At 40.1% G+C, this 27,735-nt stretch overlaps 2 protein-coding genes across 3 annotated transcripts in view; one reads left to right on the top strand and one right to left on the bottom strand.

The window, feature by feature from the left end:
- Positions 1-14,262, top strand: part of slc15a4 (solute carrier family 15 member 4) — a 30,630-nt gene extending 16,368 nt beyond the window's left edge. Inside the window, exons 8-9 of the mRNA XM_014335062.2 lie at positions 1,299-1,457; positions 11,335-14,262. Of these exons, the coding sequence (XP_014190548.1) occupies positions 1,299-1,457; positions 11,335-11,486 (311 nt within the window). The 3' untranslated portion in view covers positions 11,487-14,262. The remainder of the gene's footprint in view (positions 1-1,298; positions 1,458-11,334) is intronic.
- A 688-nt stretch (positions 14,263-14,950) lies between these two features.
- Positions 14,951-27,735, bottom strand: part of si:dkeyp-14d3.1 (transmembrane protein 132C) — a 188,917-nt gene continuing 176,132 nt past the window's right edge. The window contains exons 9-10 of one of the 2 annotated variants that reach the window (XM_042222791.1): positions 24,671-24,862; positions 14,951-21,247 (exon numbers count right to left, since the gene is read on the bottom strand). In XM_042222791.1, the coding sequence (XP_042078725.1) occupies positions 20,081-21,247; positions 24,671-24,862 (1,359 nt within the window). In that variant the 3' untranslated portion in view covers positions 14,951-20,080. The remainder of the gene's footprint in view (positions 21,248-24,670; positions 24,863-27,735) is intronic. The other variant, XM_005926936.2, reaches the window with a different exon arrangement.

The following is a 27,735-nucleotide window of genomic DNA, read 5'->3' as shown; positions in this document are numbered from 1 at the left end:
TTCTCAGAACTATCGCAGGTATCTGTCAAGAAACTGTTCATCACGTTAATTTGCACAATGTTACCCTCCAAGGATGTTAAAAGGCACACATAAGCACAAGTCCCTAATCTCTTCTGACAGATGTAGCTATAGGGGCTCCTATGTTTGAGGTGCCATGAAATTATCAATGTCAGCTTGCAGCAAGACAGAATGTTTTAGGCAGAGGACACACAGATTTCTCCCCATACTCTCTCTTTCTCGAAAGTTTCTTGCTCTTTTTTTTCCCCCCTCCAGTCTGTTTTTTTCCATCACACAGTAAATACTGAATAATTTGTCTTCCACAAATTATTTAGTACTTACAAACACCACAGTCCAGTGCCACAATAGGAAATGAGCTGCCAAGGAATTCTTTTGCAATTAACAAGTGAACAGTCAACAAAACCCACCCAAAAAACAAAAACAAAATTATTTTACACAGATGGATAAATACGCGAAGAGTTGGGATTGAAATGTTACTCTGTCCATAAAATGTACACCAGCATGCCTGATGTTTTTAGTTGTCTGTCTGTCCACTAGAAGTAACAAAAATCACTACTCTTCCTACAGTATTGATCTTTGATTAAACCTAAACGCATTGATCACCTAGTGGGTACTGGTTACTTTTATGGGCAATAACATGTAAATTGTAATAGATCATGAGTCAGATAAGCTGTTATATCAGTGGCGTTACCACAGTTTACAATCCAGAAAACCGTATGTCTAAAACCAAGAGGCTGTCTCTGGGTTTTGCACAAACTGTGCAATATTCTGGGGTCTCTGAGGAAGGACATTCAATTGAAATGATCTGAAATCTGGGGACTATTTTTTAAAAAGAACAGTTTTTTGTTAGACATACCAACACAATATTGTTTTCTCTACCAATCCTGCTTGCCATATTTGCTTCCGTGCAAGTTTGCCCATTTCCCCAAATGTAATTTAAAGTGGTCCAGAGATGCATCGGAAGATGACATTGAAAGTGAAGAAGCATTAATCTTAGTCGGGAAAGACTTAGATTTCCACATATTATTATTTATCACACCGCTTGTATCCAAGTAAATTATGTTACCTTGTTGCTCCAGTATCTCAGACTTGGATTTATTCAGAACGTGTTTAGGTTAAATCCTGTGTCTAATTAGCACTGAATTCCAAGTTACATTACATCATCAGTGGCAGCGTTTGTCATATTTCATTACATGTTGTACCATATAAACTATAAAGCTGCGTTACATTAACATTTAATCATATATATTTCTACATATGTGTTTTGATCTTTATTGCAGGCCTGGAGTTTGCCTATTCTGCAGCCCCCAAGTCCATGCAGAGTGCCATCATGGGGCTTTTCTTTTTCTTTTCTGGGATTGGATCCTTTGTGGGCTCCGGATTGCTGGCTATTGTCTCCCTCAAGTCAATTGGCTGGATGTCATCACATAGAGACTTTGGTAAGAGATATTTTAGCTCATGATAATTCCAATTTGGCAGGTACGTCACATGTACCGTGATCAAGAGGTAGAGAACTCGACTGAAGCAGATAGCACGTGTGTGCGTGCACCTGTATGTTTGTGGAAGTGTAAGCGCACACATATGTCTGTGCGTGTTTTTGTATTATTGAAAAATGTGGTCCTGGAACCATTTGGTGTAGGTGAAGCTACCACAAAGGCGAAGACTTCAAGCACTTGTGCTTAAACTTGAAATAAAAGCTGGTTTTCTTTTCAACCTGTTCTCATCACTTCATCATTATCAAAACACACAGTAGTGACGTGATTCTCAGCGCTATCTGTAAGTCACCTGTCACCTCTTTTGCCAAGCATCCTGTTAGGTACCCAGTGCTAGACCACATACTATTGTATTCCCACATCGACTTTAGGTATAAAACCACAAGAGAGGCATCGATTCAGACTGCCTGAAATTAATCTTCCAGGAACATAGCTTAAGAATGTTCAAAAGCTTGAGCTAATTTAAAATCCACTTAAAGACTTTGTAAATTATACACAGAAAGGAGGGGGGCAACACCCTGCACAGGTCTCTTGTTTTAAAAGTGTTTCACATTATAAATAGACATGTCAGACTAACGACAAAAGGTTTGTGTAAATCTGTCCGAGTGCTAGAATGAATAGCGTGGTGGTGGCAGCAGATGGATGGACTCCCAGTGAGTAGAGGCTCCCCACCCAGATGCACTTTTCCCTGAGCATTCAGTAAATAAGCCAACACTGTAAATTGTTTATCCACAAACACCTAATAGCTCATTAATACAGTGTACCGACAGGTAGGGTGGTACTTCTGATGATGTTAGCACTAGAAAATGCTTTGCATGCCTCATATATCCATCCTTTGCTCAGCCGTGCATAACTTGAGGGGAAGGTAAGCTAAAGTTGTTCTGCCCGTAAGACTCCCTTTGCTTTCCAAAAAAAGAAGGTGAACTGCAGAAATGGAACAAAACACCCTCCTGGCCACTGATTAAAGACATACGGCACAAAGCTTAGGCATTACGTACAGTCAGGGTTTATGCTGTTTGTTATTGTGGCTGTTTTTCACATTTTGTTGGATGCTAGCTTTTTTCCATATCTCCTGGCTCTCTACGTGGAAAAGATTCAGCTTATTTCCATGGCTGCGGGCAACATGGCGTGCGGTAAACAGCGTCTTGGGTGAGCTGTGCCGAGCTGTACTGACCTGCACAGGCCTGAAGACAGACAGCAGCATTAATCACAGGCTGGGGGTCTGATTACATAGGCCTGTTCCTCTTAAGTAAAGCTGTCCCTCGAGCATTACATGGAGATGGCGCTGCTAGTTTGGCATCACACTGGTAGATGCTCAGCCCTCCTGTCATGCTGTAGCTCTATCATCCCCCTTCTCTGCACAAGCCTCTGTTAGTCAGTGTAGGTAAAATGTCACAGAGAGAATTCAGCTTTCTCCTTGTTTTCCAGATTCAAACTTTCGGTTTGGTAAAGAAGTCAGGGAAGATCATGGCTGATTTGTGTTTTCATATTTTTAAGAGACAAGATCAAAGAAGGTACCAAAACCTTAGATGACCATTAATTAGACACTTAAAGGTTTAACTAAGAAGGTACAGTGGCTGTAATATAACTGCACACGGCAGTAGCATAACAAAGTATTCAACCTCATATTTACTTCTTTTTTCCCCCTAAACTAAACTGTGTCACGTATTTTTTTTAAAAACTCAAGGTTAAACCTGCGTAAACACAGCTTCTTATGTGAGAAAGCATGCCAGAAAAATAGTGTATCCAGTATGAATGTGTGGACACATTTGCATTGTGACAAAAGGTTCGCAAACTTGCACCTAAATCTCATTGTGCACCCCTGTTACCATCAGCAGACTGAAACAGAAAGACTGTGGTACTCAGAATATTACTTGTAACTGTGATTAAAGGATATATCTATTTGCAACTCCTTAATTCTCACATTGAAATAGGTTTGAAACATATTATAGAAGAACTTGTGAAATCCAATTATTGCTTTTGGTTGTGATGCGCCATCACAATATTTCTGCAAGCGCAAGAGCATCATTTTTGCCCAGTGTGTTTTGGTTAGTGGAGTCAAAAATAGACATGTGTTGAGGTGACAGAGACTTGTCATTTCTTGCATCTGTTGAGACTTGCTCTTGGGAAGTTTTAAGAGGTTTGGCAATTCCTGCTGTTCGCTCTTGTTCCAGTAATCTTTGTTGCTGTGGGTCGTTGAGCTGTGGAGTTTGAGAGCCTCCTAAATAGCTTTGTAACCCTTTCCAGATGATTGTCTTTTATGTCCCTTCTTTATCTCATCAGGGACTTCTTATGATTTGGCAGTGTGCTACAAAGTAAATGTGTGTAAGCTGTGATCCCGAAAATGTTTTGTTTAAGCGGTAATTGCACTGAACATGGATGGTGGTCATCAGGCCAGAGTGTGTTTAGCCCAGCTACTAGCGTTACCAGAGGTGCCCGTGGCTCAGATGTTAGAAGGGGTTGACTACCACTCACCGATCGGAATATTCTCAGGCAAGATATTGACCCCCAACTTGCACCTGATGCCTGAGTGTGAATGATGGAACAGTGCACCTCGCCATAGCACTGTATGAATAAATGTTTAAGGGTAAATAAGATTTGTAGTGGGAAGGGGACAACTTGAGTAGAAAGGCACTATATATAAACCAGTCCATTTACTGGTCAGTTATTGTTTAAAAGTCTTAGAAACTAAGGGAGCACATAAGCCTCTTTTTCATCACTAAAATACAATTAGCAAGTAAAATGTGTTTACAAAGGACTTTCTGACAACACTGTAAGCGTTTGGTTTTAAAATTTTAAATTATATTTGTTTTTTGAATAGTAGTGTAGTTCCCTTTTTATTTCCAGTAATTTTCTGCATCACAGAGATAGTAATAGCACTCGTCCAAGATTTAAATGGCTTAAATGATATGCAAGTCATTCTATTGCTCATCTTAAGAAGGAATCTGCAATCTCGTGCATGCTCCAACCCTGGGATGGGCAACATTTTTCCTCACGGAGCCTGCTTCATTTGGACAGAGTCAGCAAAGAGCCAGTCATTGAAAATTTTCTATTATCTTTTTAATTTTCTGCCCAGTTATGACCTATTTTGCTGAGTGAGCTTCTCTTCACTTGTGCAGCTCAAACGTCAATGCCACTGCAGATGAGTCTTTAGTTTTTAGATGTTCTTCTTTGTTTGTTTTCTGTGTGTGATAATCCTTATGTCTGGTATATTTAGATGGGTACAAAACCTGCTCTTGTTCTTGGGGTGAATGACCCTGTGTGTGTGCAACTGAAGGACACGGCAGTGGTCCGCAGAGTGCTTTATGCAACATTTTAGCTCTCAAACTTGAAACCTTTCAAGCTCGTGTTGAAATTATTGATCCCTTAAATCTCACAACAAATTGTATTCCACCGTAGTTACATCTGGTTGAGTAGTCATCCATCACATTCTCTCATTGGTATTTTTATAGGTCTGGTATAAAAACACTGCAGCTACTTTTATTCTCAGGCTAAGTCAGTCAAGCATCAGCCTTTACGCTCTATGCAATATTATCCTTTACACAAGAGAAGGCTTTTGTCTTTAGATAATGGCGCTTGCATTTAATTCCCCTTCCCTTTTGTGTAGGTTTTATTCACTGTTAGTGAATGGTTTTGTGAATTTCTGTAGTCACGTGACAGGAAATGGCCTTTTCTTTTACCAGCATTCAAGTCCTGGCTGATGTTATGTCAGATGTCTGGCACATGTTCTGATATTCACAGCGAGCTGACGTTCGCACATCCTGTTGGGCCGGGCTTCGTGAAATGTCAGGGTGTTAATAGAAGCCTCTAGTGTCAGATCTGTAGAATTTAACATAAACTCTGTCTGAAAGGACTGTGCAGGTCTGTATACACGCCAGAAGTAATAGGGGGCACATACATATGGTTAGCCTGTTGTAGCAATTTAAAAACCTCAGGATCAATCATGAAGTCTTCCAAGCTGGCAGAGAGCTGCAGAAAATAATATTTATTGCTGAAGCAAACATGCATCGATTCTTTCCCCCGATTTCATTCTCAGGCTGAAGATGGCATTGAAGTCACTGGAGCATTAAAATGTTGGGTTATAATACCGAAGGTCTGGATCAATTGATCCATTTTCAAACATTAAATTGATATTGACCCATTTCATTTCGACTCACATGGTCTCCTCAAGCCCACTTGCAGGTAAATTATCCCACAAGTTTACAACGCTCCAGTATTGGATGGGTGACCCCTCCTGTTTGCGGCATTCAGTCTAATCACAACCTTGAAATTTACTAACTCAGAGCTGCCAAACAGATCCTCTAAACATGGCAACATTTTAGTAACAAGTGTATCAGCAGTACTACTCTTTTTCTCCCCTCACTACCTCGCTTTGAATTTAATTTTCATACATCTGTCAAATGTTTATCAGCTTTATTAATGCGTGCTTTTTCTAAGTATGTCCTTGTTTGGTCTTGTGCTGCTGTAATTAGTTTTTTATATTTTTCAAAAGTGCTTTGCAGCCAAGTGGGCCCTGGAGAGGGGTGGAGCTTGAATGTAATTTAAGATTTAGCTAAACGATGGGATTTTTATGAAGTGGGGTTGTTGCTCCTGCCTGTTCTGTTGCATTGTGTGGTGCAGGTTAGGGTTTAAGGTTTTTTTTTTTCCTTCCTCCATTAAGAAACTGATGGTTCCCGTTAGACGCCTCTAGAGTCTTTAGTGTTGCTGGCTGTTGGATTTTGCTGATTGTTGCTTGTAGCTTAAAAGATTGGCAAAAAAAAGCTGAAGGGTCAAAGCATTTGCCAGTAAGTAATTGGATGTTTTTATGCCTATAATTACCATAAGACTTTTGAAACTCAGGCTATAAATACTACATAACACATTTTTTGTTTGCTACTAGGAACTTTATACCAGTTTATTTATTTATTACACTGATATTATATGAGATCTGTGTCTAAGCATATTTCTGGCAGCTCAAATAAAACAAGACCAGCTCAAAAGTGTTTGAGGCACTTGCTTTTGCACTTGTACTGCACATCCAAGAAACAACAGTGGTGACACGTGATGCTTAGATTCAATTTTCCTTGATACCAATTTTCCGTCACTTTTTATATCTTGATAAAATCTTTCCCTGTTTTCATCGCTGACATCTCCCAGATTTTGTGGTGAAAAAAGTTGAGATGAGAATGTGAAAAGTGCATCTTCAGTGACATTTTTTTTAGCTGGTGTACTTTCAGCATGTTTCCACAACCTCAGCATAATTTTCTGCTCTTTGATTTCCAAGAAAACTCTGGATAACCTGTGTGAATGATTCCCAATGTGCTGCTTCAGTTAGCGTCAGTGTCCTTTGGAAGTTATTGTCAATTATAAGTTCAGGGATTTCAGGACCAACAAAAACACCTTCCTTAATTTTGGCTTCACTTTTCGGGAGATCAGAGTTTGTTCTTAAATGCTGAAATGCATCGCTGTTTCTGTCCGTTCATCTTATTTGTCCAACATTTGGAATACTATAACTTAAAAAATGTGATGTTTGAGATCAAAGCATTTTTCAGATTTGGAGTCAGCAAGTGAAATTTGTTGAAGTAAACATGAAAAAATCCCAGTAGCAAAGTGCTTGTTGGCCAGTGAGTGCTTTTATATTGAAAACTTAGCAGATTTTAAAGCATACTGCATTTCCAGTAATAATCCAAGGGCTTTAATTTTAAAAGCCAACACACACCTGTGCCCTCGTGCTTTGGTTCAGTCACACTAGGGTAAAAATAGGATAGCAATCTCCTTGGACGAAGTTGTGCTTGATTTTTTGATTAGTGTTAAAAATGTGCTCAGAGGAGTGAGACAAAAGATGAAAAATTATGATTGACCTTTAGTGGGCAAGTAGATGGCAATCCTCTTAGATGCCTACAGATAAAAATACTGTATTGGGTATAAAGAAGATATCATTTAAAAGAAAACTGAGTTCACCTCAATTTGGGGATAAATTGATGGTTAAAGCACATTTTAAGAATTTTGCAGCTTCTTCCAAGCTGTCATTCAGTTGGCACATTCTAGCCCTCCCATCCATTTCAATGGGAGAACTTTTGGGCATATTTTTTCTCCCAACAATTGATTAAATACTTTGAAAACCGTAAACATATGTTCGAAAACAATAGGTTGCATCAAAACCTTGCACTGTTTTCAGTACTGCTCCAAAAAATTGGATGTTACTTTTTTACCAGCAGCAGTTTTCATTCTGGTAGATTTGCAAAACTAGAACAAAGTTTGTGATCCAGTCATCTGTTAGAATATTATTAAAGCTACTTTAAGGGTTTGGTTTTTTGATTTTTTTTTTTTACTTTAAATTGAAGGAAACTTTAGTAAAATCTTGGTTTGTTGCAGGCCGAGCACCCGGGAGCAAACTCAGAGGTTGTTGAATATGTTTCTGTAGACCTTGCACTTATTTTTCTATGGTCTATATCCTACATTAAATGGGTCATATTTTAGTAAACACTCTTGTTATTACTATTGAGCATGTATATGTGTTCCCATACATCATTTGTATGCTATATTACTTTATGCAATACTGCTTTGTGAATTAAGACTACCGCAGCAGACTCTTCTTTGTTTACCATCTGTGAATTATCGATTGAAAATCTAAGTACCTTCACCGCGCTAACCCCTCTCCTTTCATGCCCTGCTGTCAAACACATTGTTTTTTCATCTTCATGAATTATTTAAACACTGTCTTGGTTTTTGATCTATTTCTCACAATTTACACCCTTGACCAGATTAAGATGACATCACAAAATAAGCTAAAACTTCAGCCCGGGTCAAAGTCATCAGCTATCAGCTGCGTCTTTGTTCCTTGATCAAAGGTTTCAAGCTATAGAAACAGCCCAGTGCACAGGGCATTGACGAGGAGTCGCTCCTGAGGGATGTATCCTATCGTAGCAGCGCTGCTTTGTTCGCCTTAATGTCTAATTATCCACAAGAACGTGCATACAGCACAGCGAGTGGGAATATGGCCATCTGTATTTGCACAATGTGCACGGTGTTATCTGATGAGCTCTGCCACAAATTCTGCTCTTTGATTAGAAGGAACTTGAAGCTGTGGATCGCACCTCTGCAGTGAGTTGTGGCTTTTCTGTAAAAACCTTTTTATGTAAAACTGGCATTTTTTTTGTAAGTCACAGCTGTTCATTTGTTCATTATTATTTATAAATTATGGCGGGTCAGATGGACAGATTTATGTATGCATTTGTTAAGTCATCATGCCCTCCAGTATTCTCAAAGCACCCATATGTTTGACTGCCTGTCCTCCATAATCCCTTCTTTGATTTATTTCTATTTTTTTTTTATATTTTTAGTGAGCAGTAAGGACCGACGGCAGTTGATCTAAGACTTGAGGCCAGGCTGAAATCAATGAACATCCTTAAAGGAAGAGTGCTAATTTTCAATGATTTCTAGAAAAGTTAAGTTACACAGCCATTTAACTGGCTGTGTAAGCACGACAGCATTTTAGTTGGTGCAGAACATTCAGCAGTCACTCAGTCGCCTGGAACGCACTGTGTGATCCACCCTTAAAACCTCACCTGATTTAAATTTGGCAGCTCACTCGCCGAGTGTCTCTGGACTGCCTTCAGTGTAGCTGTTCTTTGGAGATCACTGTAAGTTCTGTTCTGTCGTCTTGCACTTGTGCCTTGGTAACGTGCGCTGGATCTCCTCCAGTGCAACCTTCAACTTGAATTTCAGTTTGTGGAGTGGAGTCACAGGGAGTCTGTGAATCTAGCAAGTAGAATGGGTAAACAAAGCATTGTGAGCTGTCTTACATTGGCATGCACCACAGTTAGGTTTCTTTCCACTTAATATCTTCCCTCAGATGCCACAGTACGTCAACCTCAACGTGGCGGCTGAATTCATGGGGCAACGATATGAGTGATAGAGAAAAGGAAAAGGCTCTGACTGTGACAGCCGTGGAAATTGTTAACTCTTCAAGTGAAAACTCTGGTTTGGTGTCTGGGTCACAGTCTTAAACCCAGCTCTCATATGATTTTCAATACAGAGGTCTGGTCCGTTTGACACACGTTGATATTTGAGGTCTGTGGTAATATCCCAGAGCACACATGCAAGTGGTTATGGCCAAAGTCCCTAACATTTATGATAGCTAAGGTAGAGAAGGAGAATGACATCTTCAATAATTGATTAAAAAGTCAAATATTTTTGTGGTATTAAAATTAGATTTACCTGATTTTGTTTAATATGTCTGTGTTTAATATTCTAATGAACCTCATGTGATTAAAGGTCCTTGTTATATTTCTTCTTATTTTCAGTCATCATCCTAATATTGTACAAAAAAGACAGTTTAAAGCAACATACCGTGAACTACACATTCTGTATTCTCTGTGTATGTTTGTGTTTTGTGTTTAGACTAAAGGCTCAACCTCACCGTGTGTTAGAACTGCTGACTTTAAACGTAATCTCAGTGATTCAGTAAGTGAGTGCATGCCTGCAGCACACTGTTCATGTTTCTTAATCGCTCAGTGAAATCTTTAGAAAAGTAAAAGAGTGAAATAAATGAAAAATCTTAGACCATATGCTGTATACCATATACTACCTTAACCTAGGAGCCTGTTAACTTTAAACTGACAGATATAATTAGACTCCACGTGAGTACACAGAACTTGACTTAATTCAGACGCTTATCTAATTAAAATCAAGCCTGCTTCTCCGTCAGATTACTCTGGGCTTCACATTTCCACATTTATAGATAATAATAATAATAATAGCCTAAAAATCCCTCCGTGTCCAGCAGAGTAGTTCACAGCATCGTCTCATGCTGTTGGCTGAAAGTCAATTGATCTGTCTCGCACGGTCATTTGTACAAAAAGCTGCTTTAATGCCAATCCAATTGTCACCATACTTGACCAGCGAAACCAACTGTATCGGCTTTGCCCTTCATGTAAACCCCTAGCATGACCAAAACAGGATTTGTTTTAAGCTGTCCTCTCGAGCTTTGTCGCTGAATGAGAATGGCCACTTCAGCCAACAGTGTAGCAAATGCTAAGACAGTCAAAGTTGGCCGATGTCGGGCTGGATTTGCCAAATCCATTAGGAATAAATGGGCAGGGAATGTCGGCAAATACCATCACTGCTTCCTCTTTGTCTTCTGCAACCCTCTGCTTTGTCTTTTTGTCTTCTCTTCCTGGCTCCAAAATAGAAAAGAAAGTCCCACAGATCACAGTGGAAGCATCAGTTTATTTTTTCCACCTTTCTTTTTTTTCTCTTTTCTTTAATCACATCCCAGTCCCACCAGGAACAAAAATCGCTTTAATGCCGATGAAAGACTCCTGGGCTGGAATCATAGCTGAGGGCTTGCATTGCTCTGTTGCTTCAATACCGCTTTCCTTTATCAGCGCTGAAGTGTGAGGTCAATTGTCTTCACTTTCACAAGATTTCACAATGGTGAAATGAGAAGTAACAAGCCCTCAGCCCCCCCACTCACCCGCTCCATCCTAATTCCTGACAGAATCGTGTTTCCTTAACATGCTCACTTCAAGCACCCCTTTTATGTCTGCTGAACACACAGCAACCTGACACAGTTGCAAGCTCGTGGCCATTTACCTTTGCCTTTGGTATTCTTTTAACGTGGAGAAGTACTTTGTGACAAAGAACCCTCCTGCTGTCACCCTCCGAATATGTTGCAATGCTTTTGTTCTCCAGATTTCCATATTTGTCTTCTTTTTTTTTTTCCCTTCATGCAGCTCCCAACTTTTTAAGAGTTACATGAATGCCAGTTTCATCGTGCACATTCTCAGCTAAACTCTCACATATTCTATTAATAACATGTCCTTATTTTGTTCTCTTGCAGGTAATATCAATGACTGCTCTCTGCATTACTACTTCTTCCTCTTGGCGGGGATCCAGGGCGTCACATTGCTGGTGTTCCTTATTATCTCGGTCAAGTACGACAAGCAGAAAGCCAGAGCAGGGCTTCAGCAGCAGAGACGCGCTTCCTCTTGACCCAACACGGCTGCACATTCATAAACTTGCAGCCCACTAAGGTCACCCCCTCGTCAGATCACTCAGTGCTCTAAGAACCCCTTATTAATTATAATACAGCAGTTTGAGCGAAGAAGTTGTAACTGTCATAACTACACACTTTTTTATGTAAGATTTAGTTTTAAAGTGCTTTGGATATCCAGTAATTTCCAGATTTCCTGGTAATGGGTTTGAAATCACTGGGTGACTGCAGCAATACCACTTACAGTACAGAGATTAACTATTCATACTGTACTTGCTTACTTCTGTGCGCGTGTCTGCCCCTGTTGCCTTTCTTTGATCATTTGCACTTAGGAAACGGTGCCATAAAATGTGATCCCTTTGAATATTTTCAAAGTTGTTTTACAGATATTTGTGTTTGTGTTATCTAACAGAGACAGTTCATTTCACTTATTCTGGTACGACACATCAGTATTTAAATCATTTAGGTCCTTAACCTTAATCTCGGGTATTCGTGCATTAAATGTTCTCGAGAATCAGCACTATTTCATTCCCACTCACGCAGTATCTTGGAAGAGATCGCACCAAAAGGGGAATTGGTTTTGATGGTAATTTTGAAACAGTCTCTTAAATTATTGCTGTTCAAGATGCCGATTGTTGGAGAAGATTTCAAACAAACACATTTTTTGTTTGATCAGTCACTGTAAAGCCACTTTAATCTACCCTGTAAATGCTCAGATAGCACTCTACATGACTCATACATACATACATACATAAATACATACATACCTCCTCATGTCAGAAATACTCCACAACTCCTGTGATGCTTCGGTTTTACATTTCTGGTCAAGCTGCAAAATCGAATATCTTCAATGTTAGATTAACAGAACCCAACAAAAAAATCTATCTGTATTTAGACTTGTGGCATTAATGCTCGGATCACAGTGAAATGGATGCATAACAGTTAAAAAATGTAACGCATTCACAGTGATGCCATCTCAGTACTGAGAAATTCATAACATTTGTGACATTATTTACATTATTTCGAATCATTTGCTGTCAGAAACGTTTACGGTGTTATCACAGCTTTGCAGCTTTACCAGAAATTCTGTTTTGTTTTGTTATATTTATAAGACTGTGATTCATTTGTTTTACTTTTATACTATTAAGTGTGTGTGTGTGCACCATCGTCTGTGCGTTTTCAATCCTCAGAATTAAGCCGAACACATGAAGGAAGAAAACTCAGGGCTCTCTAGGAATCGTGTCATGTGACATAAAGCTCCTGGAAATGTTAACCTGTCTTCGGGAGCTCAGAACAGTCGTCGTCATTTATGATCCGAACTAAATGAAGTTACGTTTGCGTTGTTGTATATTTAAAAGAAGAAAAAAAAGCTAGATTCTATCTCACTGACAGTATGAAACACCTCTTCAAGTGATTATTTTTTTCTGTTTGCGTTTATTTGATCAGATAATTATGTGTTCTTGTTCTATTGCTTACTGTATGTGTAATTATGTTGTCATCTCAGTCACATCAAAAAAAAAGTCCTGTTACATTTCAGTATGGTACAGAACTGTGATAATGTTTTGTAGTGTTATGTGTTCCCATTAATACAGTGTATTATTTTGTGACTTTTCTTTGTCATTTTCAGCCAGTGCCTAAATAAAGAAGAACTTTTGAAGCTAACAAAGTTGTCTGTCACATCACTCTACTGGTTAGTTTCCACTCATGCAAGCACAGCTTTGTTGCACAACTTCCAGATCTGTAAGTTTATTACACGAGACACAAATGTTTTATTGATAAGACAGGAAGGACATGTTTCAATCCTGTGTTTTAAATTCAGGCAGCATGGCGACATCGTTGTTGACATGTGAATCACGGATGGTGCTTTTAACAGCCTGCTTTCATGATTAGGGTCATGGTTTGTTGGTCCTAAGGCAAACTCAAAGTGGAAAGCCTGAATTATTTATATTACAAAAAACACGCCCTGTAGCTTCCTGTAGGGGGAAAAGGTTGCTAACACAGAGGTGTAAAGCCTCATTTTGCATTCCTGTTGGCGGTGGAAGCACCATATTTCTTCTTAGTTTCATCATTGAAATCAGCGTCATCACAGATCAGTTTTTAATGGTAAGGCCTGCCAGCCGTGAGGCTCGGGGAGGGCCGTTTCCTGTTTAATTTGGTCAGAGCGCCCACGAAGCAGTGACTGAGCAGACAGCTTGATGTTTCAAAACCAACACAATGCCTTGAGGTCATAATTCTAGCGTGGTGGCTTGTTTCACATGTACAGAGGAATTTCTGACACATCATAGCGGTTGTGGAAGCAGAACTGGGGAAAAAAACACATAGATGTAGTTTTGACGCTGGCCTCCTCGTATTTTAAGATGATGGTGCGAGTAAACAACAGTTCCTCGGAGAACCTTCTGAATGCTCTTTATCTTTCATTGAATTCATAGCCTCCAGCATTTATACAATTCCTAAGTCAGTAGTTCTTCCTGCAAATCAAATGCTTCTTTGTGACTGACAATTTTCTGTCACGTGAGCGTTCAGTGTCTCTGTTTTCAGTCAGCTGCTCACTTGTGGTTGCAAACTATCAAAATGGCAACGACCAAAATGCTGAGATTGAGGCTTCATAAGTGGACCGAGAGTGAGCCTATGTCCAGGTTGCTGGGAAGGGCAGGGGCATTTAATTCTGGCATCGTAAACCATTTGTATTGTCTCTGATAGTAGGTGGATGGATCACTTTAGACCAAGAAGACTGAACATATTCAAGTCATTAAAAAACAACAACAACAACAACAAAAAAACCACCACTATTCTTGTAAATGTTCTGGTTATATGTTCAAGTTCAGAATATTTTCTTAACATTACATTACATTCACAGCAGTAACATAATAAATATTTAAGGCCTCTCTTTTTTCTCTGGGGTGGTGTCACAAATTGCAGCTTGGCTACAACCATCTTTTATATGCAGTCTATAATGGAAACTTCATTTGTTTTCTGCCTTTAGCGATCATTATGTTAAAGTGAGAGTCTTGCAATGGTTTCACATCAGATACAGCTAATACAAAAATACTTTACCTGCTCACAAGTCATTGCTGTATTACATGATTGGATGAGTACTTAGTTCTAGGTGTAGTCTTTTTTTTAAACTCTGTCTTGGTTTTGAAACTACCAAACAGAAGCGCCAAAACCCTTTGGGGTACACTTGAGACTGGGTCCAAATGTTAGAGTCAGACTCCCATATGGGTCATTCCATTTAAAATCAGTGCGGGCCTTCTGCTCGACTGGATCTGATTTGCATAAAAAATACATGGTACAAAGTTTGGAAATATATAATGATTCCTTGAAATTCTAGCTTCATATATTAAATACTTTGCAAGATACAGTTTTTTGAAAATGATGCGTTGATCCATTTTCTTTCATCCACGTTTTCATTCAGTATCATCATCTTTAATAGTTAATGAGATATTCAGGATCCAACCTTGCTTCAGATTTCAATGTCCCAAAAAATGGTCTGAATGTGGCTCAATAGATGTATATATTTTGAAAAGTACTCTATATCTCAAGCTAAAATCTCACAGTAACCATAATAAGTGTTCAAACTTTGGACCATAAAATGTTTATGTATCTTAGAGATGGTTGTCCAGAAAATGTTCTGATTTGAGATGTGATGCAATGCCTCACTTTACTATATGTTCTGGGACAAAGTGGAGTGTTGATCTCTGCCATCTCTCTCCACCTGTAGGACGGCTCCATGGGATTAGATTTCCTTTGAACTCACCCCTTTGAATTAAAGGACAAAAGTTAGCGCTAGCTTACAACAACACCAAATGATAATATGTGGCCCCAAAAAAACTGCTTGCTGGCAACAGTTGGCCAAGACACTAAAATGAAGGCTTTAAAACAGGACTTTACAAACAATATGGATGTAGCTGAATCCCTGTTCTGTCTGCAGTCTGTGCGACACAGTTGTGATAAAAGATCAAGTAAAAGACGAAAGACTTCCAGAAACTGAAGATTAAATTATGACTGTAAGTTTTAATTAGAGGCACTATTACTCCAAGTATCTTTAGTACTAAGCAGACATGTATCAAACAGTATTTCCTTGCGAACAAAATGAAAAAAAGTTTAATCCCATAAAGAGTTTTCATTTGTGAATTCTGGTCTGTGCGTCTCCATACTTCTCAATTAAGACCTCTGTGCGTGCTGTATGTCAATGATTTTTCAGGGGCGCGAGGCGGGCTAATCTACAGAATGTTAAGCTGCTTTTAATTGTATTACTGAGTCTTACCTGTGTAATGAGCGGCCGTCAGATGCTCCCTAAGATGTTGCTCCAGTAATTGGAGGATTAGGAGGTATCGCTGCATGTTAATTAGGATAAGCTAATGCACACACAACGTTTAAGAAAACAGCCAAGCAGACAAATCACTCATCTCTAAGTACTCATCATCAGCATTTACCTCGAACTAATCACGCGGCATCCTGGAGTCCGGGGAATCTAAGTGGGACAAGGGGCGGGTTGTTAAACTCGTGTCTGATATGTTTCTGAAATGCCACACCAACGAAGAAGTCGTGCTGAGGATAACATAACCTCTCCCAATCTCTTGTTCCAGAAAATGTGCTTGTCTTGTCGCTTGTAAGACTGATTTCTGTAGGACCGAGCGAGGCGGCAGGTGAGGATGTTCATTCAGACAGATGATGTGTGAAATAAGCAACCGTAAAAACGCTTTAACAGCGTACATCCATCTGGATTTACGGCATCAGCCTTAGTTATTATGTGCATGCCCCGTGGTTTAGAGTATCCTATTTGTGCAGAATGGGACTTGACTCCCATAAAACAGTACAGGTATCAAGATAAATCTTTTTAGCCAGTCTGAGGAGTACCATTTGTGCCAGGTGTATCTTGGTAGCCCTCTGACCTTCTGTTGTTCTTCAGCAGGAAGAAAAATTCCTCAGCCTGCCTGAGAGCACTGCCTGATATGTCGCTCCCCTGTGCATGTTGCCCTTACTAGTGGGCCAATACATCTAAATGACATGGCTGGGTGCTCGAGTCATGCTGCTGAGCCTTTCGCCAGCTACTGTAGTTGTTTATAGCTGCTGGAGTTCTGAGTTATCGCTGATACTCTGTACCTGTGAGCTTGTGCTGAGATTACTTTGTTTGTTCTGGAGGCCAAAAATACCTGCACAGGGTTGTTTATTTCTTACTTTCAAGAAATCCCATAAAAAAGACAAAAACTAATTAACTGACTACAAATGAATAATCTCCACAACCTAACACACTAGCACATTTTTTCTGTGCCACAGAGACCCTCTTTTGTCCAAAAGGATAAACACGCGCTGCTGCACTGGGTGATGTCTTCATTATAAGAAACACGCGCACTCTTGGTTGTTTTGAAGCACTCCGACACAAATTATTTCATGATGTACTCACTCATTCGTTTACTAAGTGTGCAGTTGAATCAGTACAATTTACTTACTTTTATTTGGAAAAAACATATTTGTGACCTTTTTTTTTTCTTTTAGAGCTTTACATCTTGTGGGTAGGGACTTTGCCTGAGAGACCTTACAAAGATGGTAAGACAAGGGAACATTTGTTCATGTGTGCTGTGGTGTTTATCTTCCCAATGTGGTCTGCTGGTCAGGTGGGAGATTGTGTTTACAGGAGACAGATTTGGCACAGGGGCGTTGTAAACAATGTTGCCTCTAGTTCCCTGCGACTCCATCTGTAAGAATCGGTCGGACCGGAATGTCAAGCCGACCTCGTCGGCTGTTTCTTCGCTCCTCTCCAGCGGGGTGGTTGTGTACATTTAGCTGTCGTGAACCTGCTGTGAACTGACGGTAAAATGAATTCAGATGAAGCAACATAAATCAAACAGCGAATAATCATTTGGAAATTGCAAATACGGGCTCGGCACATTAGGACCACAGGGAGCACAGCCAACCATTAGTGAGAGTTTGTTGGTCTCACATCATCAATTTAATTAAAAATCCATTTAAGATGGAGGCCTGGGGAAGCTTTTTTTTTCTCCTTTCCCTTTTCATGAAGTCAAGACTTCAAGGCCAACAAAAATGAGACTTGAGTTAACATGCTCCATGAACCGAAGTGAATACAGCCATTATATTTCGTGTGCTACATCCCAGCAGGTATGAGCACATCCACAACTGGAGCCCAAGGGGGTGACTGTGGTGTGCCTTTAATGGGTTGTATTGCTTTTACTTGAAGAGGCTAAAGCCACCAACAGTGGTTGCAGAAAGAGAGTTGCAGTGGTGTTTTAATTAACCGGGGCCCTCCATCAATCATTACCCTTGTGGCTGGCAGTTAAATCCCTCCCATATCTACACAGGCATTCCTCGCCCTTCACGGTCCACCGACTGAGCGCAGCAGCTGTGACCCCCGCTTCAGTCCCCTGGAGATAACGCTAAAGCCACAGAAGCGGGAAAACCCCACAAAATGAAGCGGATCACGACATGGTGACAGAACATAATTGTTTGTGTGTATCACGGTGTGTGTGCGTGTTACATTGCTCTTAGATGTCTTAATTTTTTTCTACTTGAATTACCCCAGTTTAGAAATATCAGCACTTAAAACACTGCAACACCAGAAAACATTAGTTATACATTTAAAAAATAACGCATATTATTACATATTCTTCATTGATATGGGTTAGCTAAGAAAATTATGTTACCTGTATGTTTTTGTAGTAGCATTTACTGCCAGTTAGCCGCAACAAAAACTTTTTTGCTAGCAGATTGCTACTATTGCTTATAGTTTGCATGAAAGAGGCTAACTTGTCTGCTAACGCTCACCAACTACTCGCTAAATGGTAGTGAAACAGAGAGTGTTAGTCTTCAAAGTAAAAATTTGACCTTTTGAAATGTGTCAGATGCAGCAGGCACAACCTAAGTCTAATACCGCTCCTGTAGAAGTTAGCAAGTCTTTACAGACAAACTGGTGTCTTCCGTGCAAACTACAGTTGATTGGGGCAATTTGCTAGCGACCAAAGTAATCATGAATAGGTTTTCGGTCCAACAGTCAGCAATGACTGGCCAACCAGTTGGGGGAAACACATTTCCCTTAGCAACTAAAGATTGCTTGGGGGTCTTCTGTGACTGGGGCCTCTGTAGTGTGATGTTTAAACTAATGTGCGGACATGAAAATGGTATAAACCTTCTCAGCTGACACACGATAAGGGAAATAGGCAGAAAAATAGCCAGAAAAGCTGCTAAACCTCTGTGTAGGTATCTGGTGGGGCTCCATTTAGTGCCGAATGCTGACAGAAGTAAGCTATTCTATACGACATCCCCAATTCTACTCAAGGTAGCGCCACTATTTGCTGAAACGAATAATATTGACAATGCCCCTGATTAACAACCTGATTCATACTGCGGCAACAGTTAACATAATGTGAACATTTCTCTGCTTGATGGAAAATAATAACACACTTACGCACACACAATTCCCCAACACCACTGTGATGATAATAACGTTCACTGAGCAAAATGCAATTTTTCAGCCGACTGCCCTTGTTTAGGAAGTTTTCAGAGAAGATTATTATTTGTGCAATTATCTGAATAATAAAAGATCCACTTCCAAAAAAAGGTAATATTTCCTACCTTGCGTGTAATTATGGGACAGAGGTGTTAATTGGTATTTTCTTCAAACCTTGAAAAACTTTTAACTGAGAGGGCGGTATTGGGAAATGTCACATTATCATGATGGTCAGCCATTTGGTTTAAAAGCTCCTTCACATATACTGGCTGTGGTGTCAGGGTACTGGATTGTAATGGACAAGATGAGAGTATTGATGCTTTTCTTCATGGCCAGCATTAAACGAGATTAGATTGTGTTGTTGCTTGTAGGTAAATTACATCTTATAAATAGTCTTTGATACAAAGATCAGTGTGTAATTGGCTTCACCTTCTCCAATCTAAAGACTCAATGCCTCACAATGCTGCAGTCAATAAAAGCTGATGCACACTCTTGACATTACTGTGTATTCCTTAAATGTTATGAAAATACAATATACAGAGCAACAGTACAATGCTTTGGAGATTGTTCAGTATATACATAACAGGTCGTATGCCTTGCTAAGGAGGATGACAATGAACTGGAAAGTTGTGCCATTCTTGTTTTTCTTTTCTTTTCCCCCCCGAACAACATGCACATTTGTCTTGACTTGCTTTGGCCTTTCCAGAACTCTCATGTAAGAAATCCAAAATTGATACAGAACTTCCAAAGCCATTTAATGTGCACACACACACACTCGGAATATCTATCTAGTCACGTCACTGTTCGTTTTAAACTCTATATGCTTTGCTGCAGATCAGTTCTGGGATCCTTGCACGATTCTAAATCGTGTAATAATAAAACAATGTTTAAGTGGCAACCATCTGACAAACAAAAGAACCACCTCATGTTTTTTGTCAGTGATTTATCATCAGTCATATGTGGAATCATGACATTTCTCGCAAAGTTTAATGACCCTTTGGCAGTTTGGGTTGATTCTGAAGTAAATTTACTCCTCGATCACCAACTGTGGATCTGGTTTCTGTTGAGACCCACTCTCCGCTGGCTGGAAGGCATATGGGTGAGTTTGTCACAAGTGCACACAGTACATTATGCCACCTCTTTTAAAGCACTGTCATTTAACCTTTCCATGTAACTGCGCAACTCCTTGGAGTCTCCAAGCTGCACGTCTTGACACACCCACTTAATGTCATGGCTGTGGCTTCCAGTCAGTGTGCTAACAGTGGGGTAGCTATTGTCCGAGGGGATAGTGGTGAACGTGGTAAACTTAACTCGCTTTCTCTTGGTGGTGGGGGAGTCTCCTTTGCTGTCCTTGGCTATGCAGCCTGTGTCCGCCGCCCGATGCACTAGGCTCGGCACGCTCTTCTGGGAAGAGCCTCCGTTCAGTAAGTGGCTGCCCTCCTCAAGGCCGCTGCTTGAGTCTATCATGGAGGTCTGTTCTTCCTGCTGAGGCGAAAGGCTGATTTGGCTCTCCAGCAGCTCGGCCTCATTCCCCAGCCACACCCAGTCGTGAGCATGGTTCATGTTTTCCTGGCCCTCGATGGAGAGCTCCTTGTGACGGTATTTGAGCGTATAGGAAATGCAGTTAATAAGAAAGACTAGGATGGCGAGGCAGAAGACCCCGAGCAAGGCGTACATGCCAATTTCTAGGTCTGTGAGCCCTCGGGCAGTCTGAATGAGTTCGTCGTCCACATTGCGACCACGGGGTAGATCTACTTGTGCGGGGAAGTCAGCAAAGTCAATTGGTATGCTCTGGCTACCATCCACTGAAAGCTTATCCCCATTGGGTCTGCGGATTATTGCGCTTCTCGTTGTGGTGGCTCTCTTCAGCACGCCATCCTCCATGTCAGAGATCGAACTACCGTAATAGTGTGTGTCAAGGCCGGTCCTGTCCTGGGAGGAGAGCCTGCCCCTGTTCTCCATATCATCTCCATCAGGACCATAGTCGCTGCTCCCTCCCCTTGAGCTGTCACTATGGCCAAACTTCACCCTGATGTTGCAGTTCCCCGCCGCTATAATGCTGCGTCGCTTGAACTTCTGGCACACTTCACTAACAGTCATTTCCATCCTGACCAGCAGGCCTTGACCCTCTGCCTCCGTCACAATGACAGGCCATTTCCAGGAAGGGTCCTGCTGCACTGTCACGACTTCCTCGTCTAGTGAAGTGGCTGTCAGGACAAAAAAGTCCGGATTGTAGAGGTCTAGTGGAGCCACAGAGCCGTCACTGAACTGTAGCCAGGCACTAATCAAGGCCTCCTATAAAAGAGGTAGAGAGAGAGAGGCAGGATTGTCAGACATTACAAAGGATTGAAATGATGCTGTAAAAATACTGCATAGAGCATAATTTCATGGAAACGGATCATTTTCAACAGGTTAGCTCTGAAACTCCCCTTGCTTGTTCCGCCGGCTTTAACTTATGGGAGTATAGTGAATTGTTCAAATGAGCTGCATAATGATTATTTGGATTCAGTGTTCCTTTAGTCAAGCTCACTAAGTTGTGGTTAAGCTACCTCAGCAGCTATTTTCTCTCAGCCAAGGGGCAGAAAAGATCAAACAGTTACTTTAAATATTGTTCATGCCACTGAGGCTTCGCCATACATGGGTGTCGTGAAGCCGCCTACTACTGCAGTTTCACAATTTGCATTTTAATATCACCAAGAGACAAATCCCCAAAGGCGCACAAGTACATAGATTCCCACAGTGGTCTGTCAATGCTCCTTATATTAGTAACACCAGAGGTCTTGCAAGCGCAGTGCTGTCTGCTTATCCCCACACTCTATGTAAGAAGATAGAGCTGATAAATAGCCTTCATGCCCTCAGTCAGAAAAAAGGGTGAAGTGGAATAGTTCGGGGCAGCTCGGAGAGCTCACTGGAGAGCTTGATCAAAGAAGCCACAGCGAGAGTAGCTGCAGCAAATTATAAAGAAAAGCAAACATGACAGAATTGCAAAGTTTAGATTTTAAGTCGAAATTTTGTACAGTACTGTGGTGTTGCTTGAGCTTGCTCTGAAATTAAACTTCTGTTTCCATTAGATAACCAAAGAGAAGCGCTGCGTTACATGCTTTCAAACCTTTGAGTTAATATATGAGTGCCGTAAAAAGAACAGACTAGCCAAGACATAGAAGTTTTTTCTTCTATGTCTTGTACATCTATTCAGGAAAGTAAATAATATAACAAAATTAATTAAAAAAGAGGAACTACAAATAGAAGTAAATGAAAAAGCTTAGCATTTTTCTATTTTTGTATTGTTTTTGCTATTCATTAAAGAATCAAGCTGCCAGGCTGAAGCTATGGGCTTGCCCACCAGCTTAAATGTTAAGAGAGGCTATGCCAATGGACTGCCAGCCCTCAGGCTGCACTATGCTCACAAGCTTTGGAAGCCATGACAATAAGACTCTGCTGAAGTTTCTGATAATCCTAAAACAGCGGTCCCCAACTCTCACGGCCAAGTCGTTTGGTACCAGGCCGCGAGAGTTGAGGCTCGGGTGTGAAATGTATGGTTTTCAGGGGTTTTATAGGTTTTTATTGTTATTTTTTAATTGTTTTGATCATTAACTTGGTTTCCCAGGGTCTTTTCTCTTGTGTTAAGAATAAATCTTCTGTTTTTTTGGTACGGGTAGTGTTTTTTTTTTTTGGTTTATTTATCCACGACACAAGGCCGTTCTGTGAAAATATTGTTGGACATAAACCGGTCCGTGGCCCAAAAAAGGTTGGGGCTGCTGTCCTAAGACATCCAGCTTGTCTCAAAGCAGCGCTCCTCATGTAGATAACTTTTTATAATCTCACACTTATTTTCTTTTTCTTTTGCACATTTAGACAGTTAGGGATAGTGTAATGCAAACAAAAAATAACTTTATAGAGACCCTAAAAGTATTTGAGTTGGCGATTGAGCACTTTTGGCTTCAGCTGATATTTATATAAAAAAATTATTTCATCTAATTAAGAGTGATTTAATATTCTAGGTGATAATAATTGCCAATGTAAAACAAATGAACATAATTATCTGCCTTAATCAGATCTGTCTAAATGGTCTGTGAATAATTTTCATCTAGTAGAGAAGAATCAGCGCTCACTTTTGTAAAGGAGGCTCTGAGGAGAAATGAGCTGTTAAGTAAAATCACATAGAAGTCTCTTATACGTGTGTCTGCACCAAATTATTATCTTCTTTTTCTGCTAACCTGCTAATTATCCACTCATTTTATCCATTAATCATTTTATCTATTAAAACACATGAAAGTGTTGACTATAATTTTCTGCAGCTTAAGGAAATGGAAAGATGATAATAAGATATTAGGTATGACAAAGAAAATTAGATTTGAGGAGCATCGACTATCAAATATTTGATTTTGATGGATAACTGATAACATGATTAATAGAAAATCACAGTTGATTAACGATTATTTGTTGGTTTTACTTTTTATCTTATTAAAACACCTCCACTTTCTGTATGCAACAAAGGCACTGTAAGTGTCAAAACTGAATCACTTCCAGTAACTACATTACGTCTAAGTTGAATAGTAGGGTATTTAAACAGTTTAAATGAATATAATTGTAACTGCATATAATATTTTGTGCCAAGGAACAATGATTTTTAAACTGGACTCTTTCCATACCTGTTGACATTATGCAATCTATTTCACACTGTCTGAGCTGCCACAGAAACTCAGAAACTTAACTCAGGTTAAGCTACTGAAACAGTCTTCTTGGATCTCTAATTCACCGCACATGAGAGATGCTTGAAGAAGAACCCAATTGGTAAATTTGCCTAATTATTTTCTTAGAAAACAAAACAAAAAAAAACCAAATCATGAGAAACTACACTGGTCGACTACCTTAAAAACCACAACATTAGGATAACCCCACCCCAACCACAATCTTTGAAGCACTTGTCTGTTTTTTCTCCTTTCCCTGTAGAGCCATCTGAACATTTTTCACATAATTCACTCTGGCTTGCCAAAAGTGGAAAAAATGTTGCCTGTACTGATGAGTCTCAATTTCTGCTGTTAGTGTCAGAATTTGAATAAACAATATGAGCGAATTAATCCATCATGCCTTTTGTTAACAATTCAGCCTGCCGGTGTTATATTCGAATGGGGGATATTTTCTGGGCACATTTTGGGCTCCTTAGTACCAACTGAGCATCACTTAAACACAGCAGCCTACTTGAGTATTGCTGCTGACCATGTCCATTTATGACCACAACGTGTCCATCTGGCTGCTTCCCTCAGAATAACACACCAAAAGTCAAATAAATCCAAACTGGTTCTTGAACATGACGGCGAGTTCACTGTACTCTCATGCTCTTCACAGTCTCCAGATCTCAATCTAAGAGAGCTTTTTTGGGATTTGGTGGAACGGCAGATTTGGATCAAGGATGTGCAGCTGACAAATCTGCAGCGACTGTGTGATGCTGTCATGTTAATATGGACCACAATCTCAGAGGAATGTTTCCTAGCACCTTACTGAATTCATGCCATGAAAAATTGTGCAGTTCCAAAGGCAAAAAGGAGGTCCAGCCCAGTATTAACAAGATATACCTAATAAAATGGCAGGTGATTGTATAAATTTAGATGAATTTGCTCATTCAATTAGACAATATGTTTTCAAACTTGTGAGCCACTAACCCTTACGCATATTTAATGTAGTTTTGTGGTTTTTAATTTCTTAAAGCATCCTGACCTGTTTGGAGCTCTGCAAGACTTCCTGTGTGGTTGTAGTAGCCAGGATGGCCCGGTTACTTCCCGGACTGAGCTGCAGGCTCATGGAAAGGCCTGTCACCAACTGGACTCCCAACTCTGTGATGGTCACTTTGTCATCCACCACTGTGATAGTCTTCTCTGCCAGGATTGAGTCTGATAAAGGAGACAACACCTGAAAAAGTGAAGAAAAACAAGGAGAGAGATGAAAGTAAAAAAGGCAAATAATTAAAATTTTCTTTGACGGTATTCCTCACGAATACACGCAGTAACCTGTCACATTTGGTACGAACAATTATAGATGCTACTCAACAGCAGTGACTCAACCTAGTGTATAGCCTGTTGATGAAGGCTTTATGATTTCCTGCTCTAAACACTGAGGCCTTGGAGGTCTTTCCCAAGAGAAATCAGCAGCAACAGCAAACAGAAACGAATGGAGCGGAAAGAAAACAGCAAAAAACTTCATTAATGGAAAATACACACTGGTCACATTGTTTGACAGACAAGTGATTTCTGGCAAGTGAAATGCAAAAACAACACATCAATGAGCATTTGGCTGTGAAGATGCCGCTGATTTTAGAAAAAAAAGGGAGGGATTACTGTGAGTTATAGGTGAAGCTGAGAAAATGTCTTTCCAAGGGTTTTCATCTAACATAAAAGACTTGCATGCTCCTCCGCAATATGCAAAACGATACACAAAACACACTTTTTTTTAAATTTTATCTGTCGCTACTCAGGCTGGGTGGATCAAAAAACAACTCAACTTGGATGCCATCCAACCCTCGTACCTCATGTAGGTATGAATCCGTTCCCTTTGACTAATACTGGTAATCTAAAAAAGAGGCACACTTTAACCCCAAAACAGAAGAACGAAGCATGCAGAGGAAGACTTCCTCCGCATGCTTATCCTCATCCGTGTGCCGTATCTTTCATCAGCATGATGCATGGCACAGGCAGTCAGCTGTCAGACCCTCATACTTGCCGTGTTTTCCGGTTGGTGCTTATATTTTCAGGTTTGTGGTGTTTGGGGATTGAACACATCTCTGCACAGAAACAGACGGATGAGTACTCTGAGCCAGGAAACAGATCCCACTCTCACAGATGTCATTAGGAGGCTGATATTCATCCAGTTAGTGTGAAGAGCTTGACAAAGCATAGGGCTGAGGGGAGAAGACCCACTCACTACAGAGAGCCTGAAGTACAGGCTGTGACACACCAGTAATCACCTGTCTGCTCTGGTCAAAGGGAGGTACTAGTCAAACTGCAACAGCAACATTCACAATTGCTACTGTCCCCGGGATAAGCAACATGTTTTCACAGCATGTTATTCTGACATGTTTTTCTCTAGAGAGAATAATGTAATGTTAAGCTAGGTAAACTCTAATTAGAGTTTAAGATATTCCTAGATATACCTAGAATTACAACGATGTTGTTGTCTGGCTGTGAACACATTCACATCCAAGCATTTGTAGTACAACATAATAAATGTAATTATGTTTAAAGATTCTGACAGAGTACAGAGCTGTAACCATGACAGCAGTCATGGCTGTTGCTACAGAGAAGCAAAAATGTTAAAACATGAATGCTTCAAGCACATTTTTAGCCTGGCAGATTGACAGAACCACCAAAGCACCACCCATGCTCACCAGTTCCTGAGTTATGGCACCAAATTTCACCATTGACTTGTTAAATATAAAAGGTTACAAATTGAACATTTATTCTGAAATTTATTGCAATGTTTTGCCTAATTAGTGCATAAACTCTCGAGTTCTGGCCAGGCAAAGAGACTTCAGAGTTGACCACAAAGTTATAAAAGGAAGTATCCCTAAGATGTTGCGTTTATGCTGATGGGATGGATGAATGCTACACCCAAACTCACACAGTTGTGGTCAGAAGTTTAAGCTCATTACAGGAATGAATGTCATGGTAATTTGGGGCTTTTAATGATTTCTTAGAACTGTTCAGCTTCCAGGGTGGAATGATTATACTGAATATATCTTAAATGATTAAAAAAAACCCCAAATTGGATGCCCAAGTTTGAAGCCTATTGGGATTTTGTCTAACCAACAAAGGGATAAAGTGTACCTACAGGCTCAAATACATACACACATCACACTAATATATGATTAAATGTATTTTAGCAAGTTGCACCTCGGCCAGATGTTTTTGGTAGACATCAACAAGCTTCCAATTGGATATTTTTAATCACTCTTCTTGGCAGAATTGGTAGAGTTCATTTAAATCCGTTTGTTTTCTGGCATGGACAAAGTTCTTATGGAAAGTCCACAGTTTTGGGGTTTGTCAAGGACTTTCTAGAAGCTTAGTGTTCGCCTGCTTCATTCATTCCAAAACTAGTTTCCATGGTTGTTTGGGATCATTGTCCTGCTGATACTCTCTGTTGTGTCCAACTACCTGTTGAACTGACCTAAAGTTGAAGAATTTAGAGGTAGAAATACTTCTTCATTACTCCACCCACTTTGTGCAATGTACCAGTACCACTAAGTAGATGGTACTCTCATCTAAGGGTGACAGTTTGGGGTTTCTTTCTTCCAGACCTCGACAAAGTGGTTTCTCATCTCACCTTCAGCACCTTAATAGAAGATTTAAGTGAGTGTACGTATATATTTGAACCTGTACGTAGAATTATGACCCTGTGTGGTTTAGAGAAAATCCTAAATTGATTCAAAGCTGTGCACCAAATGATTGTTTTTAATGTCATTAAGGATGTAAATCATTCCAGTCCAGTTCAGAGAAATCATAAAAAGCCCCAAATTACCATGACTGCTACGCCCGTGATGAGTGCAGAGGCATAGAACTGTATTTCCCAAGTGGTTGTAGTTAAATCACTAATAAAATCACTACAGTCTTATTTTTTTTGACTCATTAGAACAACCACAATATTATAGTGTTCTATATTAAAACAAATCTTTGCCAACCTCAAATAGCTTCTACACTACTGTGTGTGTGTGTGTGTGTGTGTGTGGTGTGTGTGTGTGTGTGTGTGTGTGTGTGTGTGTGTGTGTGTGTGTGTGTGTGTGTGTGTGTGTG

Source organism: Haplochromis burtoni, unplaced genomic scaffold, assembly GCF_018398535.1.
Source record: "Haplochromis burtoni strain Fernald_Lab_line unplaced genomic scaffold, NCSU_Asbu1 Contig_95, whole genome shotgun sequence".
NCBI classification, from domain to species: domain Eukaryota; kingdom Metazoa; phylum Chordata; class Actinopteri; order Cichliformes; family Cichlidae; genus Haplochromis; species Haplochromis burtoni.
The sequence above is the reverse complement of the archived record's forward strand: the minus strand, read 5'-3'. Positions and strand labels throughout refer to the sequence as shown.